Genomic DNA, 17,110 nt, shown 5'->3' with positions numbered 1-17,110 from the left:
TTTTTACATGCAGTTTGAAAAATAAGGATGCTGCGAGGAAGCTTCTCTCTGAGGTGGAGGAAACATTGCGTATATATCCCTTCAAGTTCCAGGGCGCCAGGATTCTCAGTGGTGAAGAAGAGGGTGCTTATGGCTGGATCACCCTGAATTACTTACTGGGCAAATTTGCAGAGGTAATATGACATGTCAGAAAGGAAGTGATGACCAGGAATTCTCACTTGATTTGATTTCCTGAGAGTCCTTTTGTTCTTCAATTCTATTCAAAGCTGTAGGAGACTACCAGACATTAAAATGAAATATAATCTAACAAATCCCAGCGAAAGGGTTGAATGGGGGTACTGACCCCAATCCCATATTACAGCATGATTGTTAGAGAGTTTTCCACTTCAGCTTCAACTGATATAGCAAATGGCCTAGAATTTAGTAATTTGTTCCATTGTTCTTACTCTTACGAAGTTTCCATAACAATCAATTGGAATTTGCCTTCCTAAAATGTAAGATCTTTATTCTAAGTTCTTCATTCAGGGAAAATAGAGAAAAGGTCATGACTGTGTGATATTGCTTTCATTTTTGTGCTGTTGTAGTCCCCCCGGTCTGGCTGTTATATCTCTCAGTAACTCTCCTATTTGTTCTTCTTGCAGTCTATCTGGCCAAAAGTATTTGCCCATTCAAGTAGGACAACAGGAGCACTGGATCTTGGAGGAGCATCTACACAGATTACCTTTGTACCAGATCCAGATAAGATTGAATTAACAACAGATATAATAAATTTCCATCTCTATGGCAAGGAGTACAGGGTATATACACATAGCTTCTTATGTTATGGGAAGGACCAAGCTCTTCGCCTCAAGGTGTTACAAGATGTTATTGTAAGTAATGAGTATCAATCTTTTCCTTAGAAGGTGGTTGCTTATCCAATAGTTTGCTTCCTTTAATACAGATAGTCCTTGACTTAACAACTACATTTGGGACCAGAATTTCTTATGTAATGTGGTTGTTAAAAAAGTTGCACCCTACTTTACAACCTCTCTATTATGGTTGTTAAACAAATCACTGCAGCTGTTAAGCAAATTTTGCTTACCCCATTGACTTTGCTTGTCAAAAGCTAGCTGGGAAGGTTGCAAATGATGATCACATGTCCCCAGGACACTGCAACCATCATAAATAAGTATCCGTTGCCAAACCCCTGAATTTTGATCGGGTAACTGTGTGGAAGCTGCAATGGTCACAAGTTAAAGGACCAGCTGTAAGTCACTTTTTTCAACGCCACTGTAACTTCAAACAGTTTCTAAATGAATGTTCAAGGACTGCATGTAATGCAATTATGTTGTAATTCCTGAACCTTTATACAATGAGATTTTGACTGTTCTGGAAACTTCCATCTTATCCTCAGAAAATAAGACTTATTAAGCATAAATGGGAAGTGAGCCAGGACTAGCCATCAGATCAGAGAATCTAACTTACAAAACCTCAGAATTCTGATCTTGCCAATTGTATTCCCTCCCATAAGAGGGAGTACAACAGGATAGGATCCAATGAAAGCACATCATTGTGATACAAACTTGATACTTGTGGGGTGCATCACAGTGCATTACAAATGGAGTAGAGCTTGTGTAACAATACAAAGCTGCTTTTGTAATTTGCCCTCTCTTGAGCCTCTCTGCAGATACCTTACCTTCTAACTAGCTGAAGCTAGCAATAGCATAGCAATAGCATTTAGACTTATATACCGCTTCACAGTGCTTTACAGCCCTCTCTAAGCGGTTTACAGAGTCAGCATATTGCCCCCAACAATCTGGGTCCTCGTTTTACCCACCTCGGAACGATGGAAGGCTGAGTCAATCTTGAGCCTGGTGAGATTAGAACTGCCAAATCCAGGCAAGCAGCAGGCAGCGGAAGTAGTCTGCAGTGCTGCACTCTAACCACTGCCCCAATGTGGCTCTTAAGCAAGTGTGCCCTTTTCTCCTGTCAAACTGTGAAATAGAACATACCAGTGCATATTGTGTTATATACAATAATTGGGATTGTAAGAGAAAAGCACACCACAGCTGTGTCAGACAATATTCCTGCGAACACTAGGTATTTTGTGAATTGGAAAAAAACTGGATAGCAACTTCTGCTGCTAATTATTCTCATATCTTTTTATTTGCACCATAATCACCTTATACCACTAATGCAGCTTTTCCTTGTCTGATGCCATTTAGCTGTATTGGTCTACAATTTTCATCATCTCAGTCAATAGTTGGATATGTACTACATATGGAGAGTATGGGAAAACTCCCTACAGAATCAAGATTCAGAGGACTCATCTAAAATTAATTGAACATATTTTATGTCCCTTTTTACTTTTACTATTTGGCTCAGCTCAACAGTAATTTGAATTTAAAGTAAAAGGCACAAACAAATGTTGACTTTGAGATGCTTATTCTTAGATTAAGAGTTTATGACTTCATCTCAGTTTAATATTGTATTAAATCTTGAGGGTCATTTTCTTAATTTTTAATGTAATCCACTCAGAATTGCCTAAAATGAGACACGGGTAGCAAATTCGATAAGTAAATACACAAACAAACAAACATTTGTAGGAACACTGAATGTGAGAATATGTACACAGTGGATTGTAATAATTTTTCTTCCTAAAGTATTTCCTTCATTTCATCTTTGTGTATGTTATTTTTAAAAAATGAAATACATATATAAAATATATAAGGATTCAAGGGTATAAATGTAGATTCAGGGCAAGCATTTCTTTTCTGACCTAGGCCTCACTGAGCCACAGGCCAGGACTGTGGCTGGAGTTATGCATAATATTGCATTTGCATACTTTGGTTTATTTGGTTTTGGCTTAATAAGATTTTTTTTCCAATCCAATCACTGTGGATTGTAAGCTATGGTTTATGGTTTAATGTGATAAGTGAATGTTCTTGGGCTCGTGTGATTGTTGATGAATTTTAAAACTTTTTTAGTCTTCAACAACTGACAAACTCCAGGACCCATGTTTCCACCAAGGATATGTGAGGACATTTAATGTCTTTGATCTGACCACAAATCCCTGTACAGCACGTAACATCACTGCACCATATTCTCAGATCCAAATCCAAGGTGATGGGAATTATGAAAAATGCTTAGAAAGCATCCAGAGAATCTTTAATACTGAAGACTGTCTTTACTCCAACTGCTCATTCAAGGGCATTTTCTTGCCTGAGGTGTCTGGAGAATTTGGGGTGAGTCTTTTTAACACATTGACAGCTTGGCAATGAACTAAAAGATTTCTGTGATCTATTTCTTGTTTTAAAATTGTTAACCCTATTATCTTCAGCAGTAATCTTCAGCCAGGTTTGAACTGCAAAAATAGAAGCACTGACAAATCAGTCTAATCAAATTACTGTCGTAAATGGCATCTGTAACAAATTGAGGATATAAAAATGACCACAGGTCCATGTTGATTGCATGTGATTACATACCGCTATCACAAAGGTTGATGTGAGTTCATAAATCATGGCATTTATGTGATGGCATCATTACAAAAGTATTGTTTTTTGTCCCTGTTTGATGCCAGCTTCTGTCCTGTTATAGCATGAGCCAACAGAGCTTTGGAAGTGGCGGATGATCTATCACTGTGCTCTCTTTCATGAGGTAGCTGCTCTGCCTCCATTTTTTATTGTTAACAAGTGATTTCTGTTTGCAAATAAAGTGCTATGTGTGCTTGTTCACATAAAGCAATAGGAGAAACTCCTGGGTTGTTGGTTTTTTTACATGTAATATTGAATTGGAACTCCCAACCATGAACAGAAGAAGCATAACTTAGAGGTAGAGTCACTGCCACTTTGCAGGTGGAAAGTCTCACATTCACTGTCTGTCATCTCTAATAAAAAGACAGCAGTGATGTGGCTCAAGTCCCTGGAAACTGATGTAAATCAGAATGATTGGCTAAAATAAAGTTGGATAGTTCGTGGTCTAGCATCTTATTTATTATGTACACCAGGTCCTTACCTATCATAACATGGTTTATTTCTTTGCATATAACATATTATATCAATGTAGCAATTGTGTTTTGTTCACCCAGTTCACATTAGTGTGCAGTTTCCAACTAATCATTGAGTACAGACAGTTGTGGACTAGATGAATAATTTGAACAGATATTTGTTCAGAAAACATCTCCTTTATGCTAAATATTGCTGATAGCAATATTTTATTTCCATTTATTTATAACATTTGTAAGGCACCTCAATTTATTATGACTGAGTGGCTTACAAAGATGCAACTATGAAAAAAATATTTTTTTTCTTTCCTGAATAATTTCATATTACTTGATCTTTAGGCATTTTCTGCTTTCTACTATGTAATGAATTTTCTAAATGTGACCGAAAAACCTATGGACCAAGTGATAGAAACAGTGAAGAACTTTTGCTCCAAATCCTGGAATGAGGTATGTCATTTTTTTTCAAACAAAAAGATCATGGATCTTGACTCATACTGCGAGTGCAGAGGTGGGATTCAAATATTTTTACTACCGGTTCTGTAGACGTGGCTTGGTGGGCGTGACAGGGGAAGGATACTGTAAAATCTCCAGTCAGAGGTGGTATTTTCCAGTTTTCCAAACTACTCAAAATTTCTGCTACCGGTTCTCCAGAACTGGTCAGAACCTACTGAATGCCATCTCTGAGCGAGTGGCCTCCAATTAGTGCTAATTGTGTGAGATTAGTTCCGCTTGATTTTCCAACTCAGAAATCAAAGCAAGGGAAGGGAAATCTCTAAAATCCATTTATCCTACAAACGTAGAGTCCTCATGGCATGTGAAAAGGTTGTTCATTTGAAAACAGACAGATGAATTGTGATAGCTCCAAGGATTAATATTTATGTGGAAGACAAAGTGCCTCAGTCTTTATAAAAGAGGAGGAAAGTCAAAGAAATAAACTTGTTTCTTTTTTCTCTGTCTAGGTGAAAGTCGAATTTCCTGAGATAAAAGAGAAATACTTGAGCGAGTACTGTTTCTCAAGTACATATATTATCTCCCTGCTCGGTCAGAGATATAACTTCACTAAGGAAAAATGGCAGAATATCCACTTCCTAGAGAAGGTATCTTTAACATTCAGTGGTGGAAATTAAGGAGTGGTGGTGGAGATTTATTTTAGAAGCTCCCAAAAACTTTACAGTCTAAAATTAATCATTTGGTTAAAAATCTTTTACACTAAGAATATATGGAAGGAACCAAAGACAAGTGCAAGCTACAATAAAAATGTATTCATAAATCTGCAAAAGACATCCAGAGATAAGACTATTTACATTTCATAGGACAAGGTAATCTACATTGTTGGTACAGCAATTGAAAAGCCTTATCCCTTACCATGTCTCACTCAGGTGTGATACAGAGGACGGTTTCTAGTATTTTATGAAGCAGGTAGATCAATATGGAAGGAGGTTAAGTGCAATATCATGAGCACAAAGTATTAAGAACTTTGAAGGCCAGGGATAACTCTTTGAATGGATTCACACAACATGCTTATCTTGGTTGTTGAATTTTCTGAAAATTTTCTGGTTGTTCATAATTTATAGAATCATAAGCTAACTAAAAGGGCCACCTTGGCCCTTATGTAATTTCATAAAAAGTAACCAAGCTTAAAACCAATGATTTTAGCAAAATAGTGTGAATTCAGTTGCTAAACCTTTGATTGACTTGGTTAAACTTATTATGCAAACCTAGCCACTGAATTGTTGGAGAAAGTTGCATGTGAGCCAGTTTGTTCTAGTGGTTAAGGCTCCAGGCTCAAAAGCAGGAGACTGTGAGTTCCAGTCCCATTTTAGGCATGAAAGCTGACTGGGTGACCTTAGGCCGATTACTCATAGCCTAACTCACCTTACAGGGCTGTTGTTCTGGGAAAAATAGGAGGAGGAAGGAGTACTAGATATGTTCATGCTTTGAGTTGTTTATACAAATAATAAAGGTGGAATATAAATAATAAATAAATCAATTTAAACCATGAAGTGTTTGAACCACTTTTCTTGGAGTTGTTTGATATTTCATTGAGTGATTCTTCTTGTCTCCTTCATTTCAGATTGAAAACAGTGACGCAGGATGGACACTGGGCTATATGCTAAACCTTACCAACATGATCCCTGCAGAACAGCCCTACACACACCTCTTGTCTCACACAGGTTTTATCAGCTTCATTGTCATCTGCTCTGCTCTAGTAATGACTCTGCTCTTAGTAGGCTGGATTATATATCATAAACCAAAGTGCCTGAGAAAGGAAATAATTTAAGATGCAGAAGGACATTTGACACATCAATGGAAACATTGTGGTCAAGAACAGGGGTTGTACTTTCCTACTCTGCTCTGCTGAAATACCTAGTTTATATGAGAGCTTTCTGGACCATTTGCTCCGGCACCAACAGATGCCAAAACAACAGCATGATACCATTTTCTTCATCTCCCTCAGATTGAAGTTTCACTTTTCATCCTACCCTAATTGAAGGTTGATAAATTCTTGCATGTTGTATTAAAACAAAACCCCACTTCTCTCAGGTATGCCACTTCATACATTGCTTTGGTCCTGGAAATATAGCATAGGGACATCCAGTCAGATGGCCTGAACACTGCAAGGACTAACTTATACCAATAGCTGCAGCTGCTCTCAGATCATGTGTTTTCTTTCATCCTACTGGGGAAAAAAACACAAGCATTCAGAAATACCATCTACTACCCAATTAGAGTTTTGAAGTAGTCCTTTATCAGAATTGTGATAGTATTTGTATTATTTCATTGTAGTAGTATTTGTAATAATTCATCTGTGAAAGAGGTTGAAAGTGCAAACCTTTGACAATAACTTATCAACTGCTGGGAGAAGAAGGGAAGAGTTCTCTCTACTAAAAGCTAAAGAATAAAATGCAGCTTATGAATTTGCAGCTTGACCAGAAAAAAGAGCAGTAAATTATTCCTGATGTGTAACAGTTGGTACCTGAGTAACAGGCCTTGCACTGATGAACTGTTTGTGAAGTGTTTGGATTCACTGTCAGCTGCCTTATGTAAGTTATATAGTTCTTGGGCACTGAGGTTTGATTTCACACTTTATATTATCAAAATCCATTGGTATTATTATTATTATTCAAAACCTATACGGGGAAGAGGGAACCAAACCTTTTGCAACTGAATTCATATGCTTGCAATGCAGAAGTTCTTAAGGGTAAAACCTGTGGAAAAATAATTCCTTCTTACAAGCACCAAAAGAATGTTCCTAGGAAAAAACTAAATATGGTTTGATTTGCACTGAGGTTTTAACATAAATTAAGAATACAGGTAGTCCTTGATTTGCAACAGTTCATTTAGTGACTATTCAAACTTACAACGGCATTAAAAAGTGAGTTATGACCATTTTTCACACTTATGACCAATATAGCATCCTCATAATCACATGATCAGAATTCAGACACTTGGCAACCGGTTCATATTTATGATGGTTGCCGTGTTCCTGGTTCGTGCGATCAACTTTTGCAACCTTCTTGACAAGCAAAGTCAATGGGGAAACCAGATTCACTTAACAACTGTGTTTGTAACTTAACAACTGCAATGATTCACTTAACAACTGTGGCAAGAAACTTTGTAAAATGGGGCAAAACTCACTTAACAAATGCCTCACTTAGCAATATAAATTTTGTACTCAATTGTGGTCGTAAGTCGAGGACTACCTCAAAGCATTTCCAGCATTCCTATAACAAATGAGCCAGTCTGTTAATCTAGTCTGTCTACTGATTAGCAAACCTAAGTTATCCTCTGGTAACATTACTGATCCAGCAACATTTGAAAAGATCTTTAATCAGCAGACAACCTGCCTGTACATCTGTGCCACTCTTGCTATTTGCTCAGGATAGCAATGTTCCTGCCAATCTCAACTCTTCTGGAGAACCAGACCAGTGAAATAAGCTGTCATCCACCAATAATCATGGCTTTAGTTAGGGAAGATTCATGCAAACAGAGTTGATACAGTAGGAAAAAAAAGTAAAAGCCAGTTTGGCATAGTGGTTAAGATACCAGGCTAGAAAGTGGAAGACCATGAGTTCAAGTCCCACCTTAGCCATGAAAGCCAGCTTGGTGACTTTGGGCCAGTAACTCTCTCTCAGCACAACCCACCTCACAGGATTGTTGCTGTGGGGAAAATAGGAGGAGGAAGATGTGTGCGATATGTTTGCCACCTTGGGCTATTTGTAAAAATAATAAAGGTGGGATAATTAAATAAATGCATACGTGTGGTCAAGCAGATTTTTCACCCACCAGCTATCCACTTTTCAGAAGATTAGAGTTATCTTGTGTTGCATATTAGATCAAACCTGAGAGTTTAAATGGTAGAATCACATGGTGGAAAATATGGGGAGATAATCACAGATCCAGAGGCTGACAGTTGATCTGGCAGACATCTGATACTGGCATTGAAGGAACTAGGAACTAGGATAGATAAAGATAATTTTCATGCTGTTTGGTTAATTTAAGGAATCTGCTTTTATTTAATCCATAATTATAGAAATATAAAAATAGAATATAGAAACATTCTTTAACATAATGAAAAAGTGATTTAAATATGTTAAGCATTGGTCTATTTAGGGCATGCTTTTCTTAAACTATAGTAGCTTTTTTCATTTCTTAGTTATAAACCATATTTTATAAACTACAGTGTCTGAGATGACACATTGTACTAAGTCATAACATGGCACGCTTTGTCTTCATACAATGTATAACTCTAAAATTGGCATGAATTTTAATGGCCCTTATTTAACACAAAATGTTTTTCAACAATATGGTTCCCACCTCAGGAATTTTATTTCAAACAAGTATGCTTTTGACAAGTAATGACATGGATTACCCTTTAAAAGAGTTTGCAAAGAAATGAAAGAAGATAGTATTTAAAATCCGATGAATAGAAGTAATAGTATGCTTCAATAGAACTTGAATGAGAATTCTGAATCAAGTATGAAACATACTCATGCCAGACTCATATTTATGCCCGGTAAGTATTGACCACTTTTATGTGTCAGAATTGTTGGGAATCTTGCCTTAGTGAGAATAAGCACATAATGCCACATATTCACATGCCAATTACTCAAAACAAGCATTCATTTTGCACTAATTTTTTAAAAGCTTTTTTACTAGTCACCAAATGTATTCATGTTAGTGAGTTGGTTTTCTAAATGAGTTGCATTTAAACTCATTCATCTTTGCACATTCAAAGCCTTCCTTAGTTAAAATATAGACTAAATGAATAAAAATAAATAAATGTTTTACCTACTTCCAGCTATTTTGAAATTTTAATAGGGGGAAAAATTAGTTGACATTCAGTATTTTTCTGCCTTACTGGTTGGAGTGAGATAGTCATAAAAACAAGTAACAATCTCCTTATTTCTGCCAGTCTGATACTATTCAGATGTGCTGGACTACAATCTCCATCATCCCCAGCTAGCACATCCAGTCCTCTTGTAGAAAAGATGGTGGCACTGATAGTCCTACATTCCTGGAAGGCCCCATGATTGGGGAAAGCTTGTCTACCTCTTCATATTGATCCTAGTTAATAAGTGTCTGTTATTCTTTTTTGATTTAATCTGTCCAAATTACACAATGTATTAGGTTCCTTATCCTGTTACTGGGGTTGCTGCTGAATTCATACTCTTTAAGAGGCTGATTTGCAAGAATCCCAACTGTAGGCATATGGTGGGAAGGGAATTAAGAGCAAGGAATGTATAGTATATTATTAAACATCTGTGCCTGGTAGCCCTCTTGGCTGCAGGCTTGGAGGAAGAATAATTCAGGACAGGTGATGCTGGGAAGCTGTCACATATTTCCTGAAAATAGTTTAAACCTTGTCTTGTCTTTCCTGTTCCAAATGAAACAAATATTCACTTTATACACGTGTACATCTCTGTATTTATATGGCATATTAAAAATGCTTTGATTAATGTCATTGGTGTTTGTCCATTATTTCCCAAATGAAGGAAGAGAACAGCATGGCAAGAGAAACAACTTTCTCAATTAACAGCATCTACTTAGTTAGATAAGGGTCAATGGTACTACTTCTCTTGTGGCTATGTAGAGATTCTAGGCTGACTCCCCTTTTCACTCCACCTCCAGGTTCTGCCATTACCAAATGGGTCAAATTGTGTAGGTGAAGGGATTCTCCTATACAATTTGACCCAGAAGGTAATACCAAAAATGCCCAAACATGGGATTCCAGCAGTTTCACTGGTTACAGATTACAATCTCACTGATGCATCCCAGAAGCTTGAATTGAATTTAATGAGACTGTCTTATTCCTGCTCATTACCCTGAACATTCCTGCTCATTTCCCTGAAACACAAAAATTATGGAGATTGTTCTGCTTAATTAAGGGATGAATTAGGAGAGATTATTTCTCTTATAAATTAAGCCCTCATATGCAGTAAGACAGTATTGAGATAATAAAACAATATTTCATACTGCAGGTATAAAAATCACAAGTTTAATACTCTAGAAAAAATATATTCAATAAAAAATCAAATACAGAAAAGGAGATTAACATTCTTGCCAGATGCAACTCAAACCTTAACTGTTCATTTATTCTGCCTTTTGTTCATCATCACTGATTCAGCTATCTTCTTTTATCCCTTAGGCAGAGCAGAAACCTGAGTCAAAATAGGAATGAACCAGAGCTGAACAAATGGATGTTTCGGTTCAAGATTTGGTCAACTCCTTTCAATGGTTTTACAAATTAAATAATATAAATGGGTGCCTTCTTTGGAATGATTGTATAACAGTGATTTAGAGATTTAACACTGGGTCTTCATTTTTAGAGGAAATTTCAGGAAAAAAAATTTCTAAATAAAAACTTTGAAGCAAAATAGAAGGGTAGCTCAGAACTTTTTTTATTAATATTATTAAAAGATGTAAAGGTAAATCTATAGTGGACCCCAACCTTTTTGTACCAGGGCCGGTTAAATTGAGAAAATTTTGCAAGGGAGTCGGGGGGAAGAGAAAAGAGGAGGCTTTTCTGCTGCTCCAGGATCCATGGAAGACACTGCTTCAAAGATTGCAATTACCTTATAAATTAACGCAGCTATTCCGATATGTTAAAAACCCATTTGTGTTGAGATCATATGAAGTAGTCTAAACTGAAATATGAGTTTTTTTGTTCCAAAGTATGTGTTGGGGTCTCATGGAAATTTTATACTCTGACATTACATTGTTCTTATTTGAGCCTGTTATCAAACTTATATCTCTTAAGCATTTTGCATAAACTCTGACATGTTTGTCCTACACAGAATTCAGAGAAAATTGTTGGCAGATGATGGCATATATAACATTAGAGGAAGAACGTATGAAGATACCTCTACTGTTGTGTGAAATTGTTGATGTTTGTGTTGGTGTAATTGGGTTTGTTTTAGGGTGGTTCCAATGTTAGCATCACTGTTTTGTTGTTGCTTGTTACGAGAATTTGTGAATGATTGAAAAGTGATTTAGAGATTTGATGACTGGGTTTGCCAAGTCTTAGTATTATTGCTTCTTTCTTCCAAAAGGAAAATGGAAAGAGGGAGATGAAAAATCAGAAGGGGGTCTGGTAGCAGCTTTTCAGATTAATAATATTTTAAAAGATGTAAAATGTCATAAGCTATAGTTGACCTCATCAGAAGCATGGCATAGCTAAATTGATGTAAGATTTAAAATGAAATGAGTCGGGAAGGGAAAACAGGGTTTTTATGCAGATACAGGATACATGTGACAAAGATTGCAATTACCTTATAAATTAACCAGTATGATATGTTAAAAACCCATTTGTGTTGAGATCATATGAAGTAGTCTAAACTGAAATATGAGTTTTTTTGTTCCAAAGTATGTGTTGGGGTCTCATGGAAATTTTATACTCTGACATTACATTGTTCTTATTTGAGCCTGTTATCAAACTTATATCTCTTAAGCATTTTGCATAAACTCTGACATGTTTGTCCTACACAGAATTCAGAGAAAATTGTTGGCAGATGATGGCATATATAACATTAGAGGAAGAACGTATGAAGATACCTCTACTGTTGTGTGAAATTGTTGATGTTTGTGTTGGTGTAATTGGGTTTGTTTTAGGGGGTGGTTCCAATGTTAGCATCACTGTTTTGTTGTTGCTTGTTATTTGTGAGAATTTCCTTCAAGCTAAATGGTTGATGGTAAGGCAAGTACAGGTCCATCAAGTGCCTAAGAAAGTATAATGTTGACTTCCGGTTTGGGCTTCTTCGGCAATGGATTGAAATCGCGATCGTCCACAGTTTTGATCCATGCTTGCCACTGGAGCTCCCTGAGCCGCCCGGATTCGGGGCTGAAGCCACCCTGTAGAGGTGGTGAAGAAGGGGGAGCCGTCAGCGGGGTTGAGGAGAGCCGCATCTCTCCTCCTTGGCTGGCCATTACTCCCTTTCCCAAAGGCAGTTGCAGCGGTGGTCAGAAGAAAGAAAGCAGCAGAGGGAAAAAGGGTGGAATCAGGAAAATGGAGGAGACCACCTGGAACTTTAAAAAAAATGATAGTGGAATTTTAACAAGGCTTGCAAAAGATACATTGTAGCTGAAACTTTGTTACAAGAGAACAAAGCCCCTGGAAAGAGAAAGCGAGAAAATAAGCAAGAAACAGTTTTGGATTATTGGATGATTCCTGGAACTTTGGATGGAGGATCCTAATGAAATAAAATAAAATCAACTGGGGGTTGTTTAAATTTTTTTTAAATGGCATCTCTCCTTGAAGAGTTAAAAATGAGACTTAAAGAACAAAAAGAAGAAGCACAAGACGGAAGAGGATCTTTTGGCTTCGTATTTCAATTTTTAGAAATGGAGATCTTGAACTATGAAAAACAACAAGAAATGCTGGCAGAACAAGAAGGGCGGGACAACGAAGAACCATCTTCAATGACCAAGCAATTTTAAGTGGGGTAAAAAAGGGAAAGCGGGGAAAGGGAGTTAAAAACTTAAGTACTGAAGCAACAACCAAAAAAAAGAGTAATTTGAAAAGTAATCATAATATCAGGAAGAAGCAAAAGGGAGGATCACAGAAGGAAGAATCAGATAGAAAAGGGAATAAAAAGGGGAGGGAGAAGAAAGGGAAGAGGGAAAGGAAAAGAAGCTACAAAATACAGAAACAAGATATAGAGGTACAGGAAAAACGTACAAGAATTAAAGGTATAAACCTATTTAAAAGACACAGAGACAATGGTTAAAATTTAACTTAAGGAGAGGATTCTGCAAAGGTGCATGGGATAGCATTGTTAGATGATTAAAGTGATAGAAAAAAATTATATTGATGGAATATTTGTTTGTGGAATATTGTAGTGGAATATTTGTTTGTAAAGAGAATAAGGCTCTCAATTATTTAAAAAGAACATTTAAAAAAACTGAAAAGAAACATGGAAGATTTTTATCAGTTGATAAGGTGAACTTGAATAATAATAATAACTTTACTGACTACTGTTAATAACTACTGTTTGGTTTTTTTTAATTTAAAGACAGTAATAAATAAAACATGAAATATAGATGATTAAAGTGAAAGACAACTGATATTACTAGGTAATGTATGTTAAAAGAAATAGAAATGTAAAAGATTGTTATTAATATTAATGGCAGAGCTGTACTTGAATAGAATAATTATTCAATTTACTATTGTTATACATATATACACAGATATATATATACATATATACTTTTTTCTTTTAAGAATTTAGTGTGTATTTTAAGGGAATGTACCAAGCAGAATTCAATTGAAAATAGGTATGTGTTATAAAATAGAGGTTAGAAAATGAATGTTATAACTGTAAGGATGTAACTTAAATTTTTAAATAAGATTTGAAAAAAAGATACAAAGGTGTTACACTCCAGTCTAGTAATTACAGGGGAAAATTTGTTTCATGAGAAAAGATAATATAAAATTGTAAACAGGACATACGAAAGTATAAAAACATTGATTAGAAAGATTTTAAAAATTAGAAAAAGATATGTAATTGAATTAAGAAAGGAATGAGATAATTTAAAATAAGGCTATAGGAAGTAAAGAAAGGGAAAATCTATTGAAAAATTGTGAAAATAGTTGTAAGGTATGGATTAGGATGTATAAGATAAATATGTATTGAGTTTATGTCTGTATGGAGAAGTGATAACCTGGGGCCATGCTGTTCTCAAAAAAAAATTATTTCATTTGTATTTGTATGTTTTGTGAAAACTTAAATAAAACTTTTATTAATAAAGAAAGTATAATGTTGATATTCAGTAAGGATTGTAGCTTATAAATAATATGCTTGAATGATTTGAGCTCTGAGCTATAGGTAACAACTACTGCTATTCGGTTACTCTGTTTTCATGGTCTGACTTTTAATATCCTGGTTTATCTATGGGATGGGTAGTTCCATCTGATGAATGCCTGGTTTAATTCCATCAGTTGACCATCTCTGTTAAGCAGGTCAGAACAAATGCAATTATAATATATGGCCTGGCTTATTGAGATCAAATTGGAGATCTGTTTTGGGGTAGAAATTGTACAGAGGGGAGAAGGGATGTCATGGATTTTATTACATTGTCATTGACATAGAGTAGCCAATCATGTACTTTATTACTTCTGCAAACCCTGCTTTTCAGCCTGACTCAGTGCTAATCTGCTATTTGCATCTTATCCTTCTGAAGATATATTATTTGAGCTTTACCTCTTCCCGTAATCCATATCCTATATAATAGTTAGACCCCTCACATCCTGGACATAAACTGTTTCAACTCCTTCCCTCAAAATGACATTATAGAGCCCTGCACACCAGAACAACTAGACACAAGAAGTTTTTTCACGAATGTCATCACTCTGCTAAACAAATAATTCCCTCAACACTGTCCAACTATTTACTAAGTCTGCATTACTATTACTATTAATCCTCCCATCCTTCCTTTCACCCATCTCCTCCCACTTATGACTGTATGACTGTAACTTTGTTGCTTGTATCCTAACGATTTTTATTGACTGTTTCCTAGTATGATTTGATCGCTTGATGACTATTATTAAGTGTTGTACCTTATGATTCTTGACTCTTGACGAATGTATCTTTTCTTTTATGTACACTGAGAGCATTTGCACCCAGACAAATTCCTTGTGTGTCCAATCACACTTGGCCAATAAAGAATTCTATTCTATTCTATATATCTCATAATACATATTGCAGGCTAAAGTGGGACTGGTCTTCTTAATAGTAGGCTGTATAATGCCCTCTATGTTGATTGGGCTGATAAAGCTTCTATAAATGACATTTCTATAAAATAAACTTGAAGAAGAATAAATATTTGAAGCACAATTTATTAGGCAATGTGAGAACACATCTTCAGTTTATGTAGTTTGATAGATGCTGAATTTGAGATGTTGCAAAATGAATGAACATGAGAATTATCCTGAATTGTTATTATGTCACTAATAAAACAAATATATTAGAAAGACTTGTAGTCAGGTTAGACCTACATTGACTGGAAATGCAGAGCACTTTTGTGAGCATGTAATGGTATGTTGGTAGCTGAGAATATGAATGGTTATCTATGAATGTAACAAAATTATATGTTGCAATAAAGATCAGGAATCTGAAAATTAAGCTAGTTATGTTTCACAGGAAAAAATAAGTTATAAGATGCATAAATGGTTTAAAATAACAGCAAATAGATCAGTGGATGTGCTTTGGCAATATGTTTAATGAGGAGGAACATTTTATTAGGAGTTTAAAACAATTTTTAGTTTTTCCTTCAATTCAGGATGGCCATCATCTTCTTACATCAGGGTCTTACCATAATTTATTTCATCTAGAAAAATTGCACATTATTTTCAGATGCTAAAACTGAATGCAAACCAAAGACTGTTAGAGTGCATGCTGCACCTGGCTTAAAACATGGCCAACTTAAAACCTTCATTTGTGTCCAGTCTGATTGTCAAGGTAACTGTCAGGCCTTTTGTGAATATTTAAGACTATCATATCTAAGCTTTCTATATCTCTTTGCTGCCATCAAACAATATTCCAGATTTTTCAGTCCAGATATAATAGGCGTACAATATCCATTTATATAAAAGCAAAATACCACTCACGTATCATCACAAAATCTCCAGAACCATAAAGCCTACAAACTTGAAATTTGGCATATATGTTCCTCTTGGCTTCTAGGTGCTCACTAAGAAAGAATTTTTCAAGTGACCATCAGAGCAATAGTATTTAGTATATTATTATTAACATGCTCTGATGCTAAAGAGTTCTACTCCCACTCCCCACCCAAAAAGAGATCTGTTCCAAATTCAAAGAATAAGCAGAGGAGAGGAGTTTCAGGTTCAGGTTCACAGTACCAAGCAGCTTTAGTACAGAACAGTTGAGCTAAGCCACGGCCAGGCTCCTTTCTGTCTCCTTGCTCACACAGTAAATAATGTTTCAGTTTCCAAACAGCCCTCAACTCTCTCACACACTGACAGGATGCTAGCCAGATGAACACCAATGGATGCTGGTAGGTAGAGGCAGAATTTTTTCCCCTTATTTTCCTCCCCAAAAACTAAGCCCAACCACATAGTTTCGGAGCAAAATATGGGTATCGAGCTAGTTTATAATGTAATTTGAAAAAGAAACTATGGGTTTCAGATCCTGAGCAAAATTGAGCAAAGGACTTAGAGCTGAGCCAATATCATGCCTCACCATTTGCAGTGCCCTTTGTCCCAGATAACATTTACTATGCAAAACACCCATTTATTTTAAAGCACTGATTCTTTCATGGGATACAAACACTTTATGGGACTTTATAATATAAAAGTATTTTCAGTTCCAATGGCAGTTTTTAAGACAGCTGCCAGACAGCTGCCAGATCTGTTCTAAGATCAGAGAATATGTTCTGACTACACCTACACCTGAATACAGGAGGACCACAGAAAGGAATGTTGTACATATTCAGAGATACTTCCTTTGTTACAGTTGTGTATGCAAGAGCTCTGGCGTGTGGCTGAAAATGTGCTTCTTTCTAGTGAGTCTAGGCAGAAACCAAAACTCCAGTGAAAGATGTCACAGTTCCTGAATACCTTTTCCTGAGAGATTTTGATCAGGTCTCTGTCCTGCCGTGAAGAGCCAGGAG

The 17,110-nt window shown here is 36.1% G+C and overlaps 2 protein-coding genes across 7 annotated transcripts in view; both read left to right on the top strand.

Moving 5' to 3' along the window:
* ENTPD1 (ectonucleoside triphosphate diphosphohydrolase 1) overlaps positions 1 to 9,942 on the top strand; it is a 62,192-nt gene extending 52,250 nt beyond the window's left edge. For all 6 annotated transcript variants that reach the window (XM_087964773.1, XM_087964772.1, XM_026678673.2 and 3 more), the window contains 6 exons: positions 14 to 173; positions 642 to 869; positions 2,967 to 3,224; positions 4,322 to 4,429; positions 4,942 to 5,079; positions 6,057 to 9,942. In XM_087964773.1, the coding sequence (XP_087820899.1) occupies positions 14 to 173; positions 642 to 869; positions 2,967 to 3,224; positions 4,322 to 4,429; positions 4,942 to 5,079; positions 6,057 to 6,263 (1,099 nt within the window). In that variant the 3' untranslated portion in view covers positions 6,264 to 9,942. The remainder of the gene's footprint in view (positions 1 to 13; positions 174 to 641; positions 870 to 2,966; positions 3,225 to 4,321; positions 4,430 to 4,941; positions 5,080 to 6,056) is intronic.
* DNMBP (dynamin binding protein) overlaps positions 1 to 17,110 on the top strand; it is a 224,312-nt gene that overhangs the window by 120,593 nt on the left and 86,609 nt on the right. The gene's annotated exons all lie outside the window — the stretch shown is intronic.

The sequence above is a fragment of the Notechis scutatus genome, chromosome 4 (genome assembly GCF_049901735.1).
Source record: "Notechis scutatus isolate UNSWTSFEM ecotype Mainland chromosome 4, rNotScu1.2, whole genome shotgun sequence".
NCBI classification, from domain to species: Eukaryota; Metazoa; Chordata; class Lepidosauria; order Squamata; family Elapidae; genus Notechis; species Notechis scutatus.
Note: the sequence above shows the minus strand (reverse complement) of the source record. Positions and strands in the feature narration are given on the sequence as shown.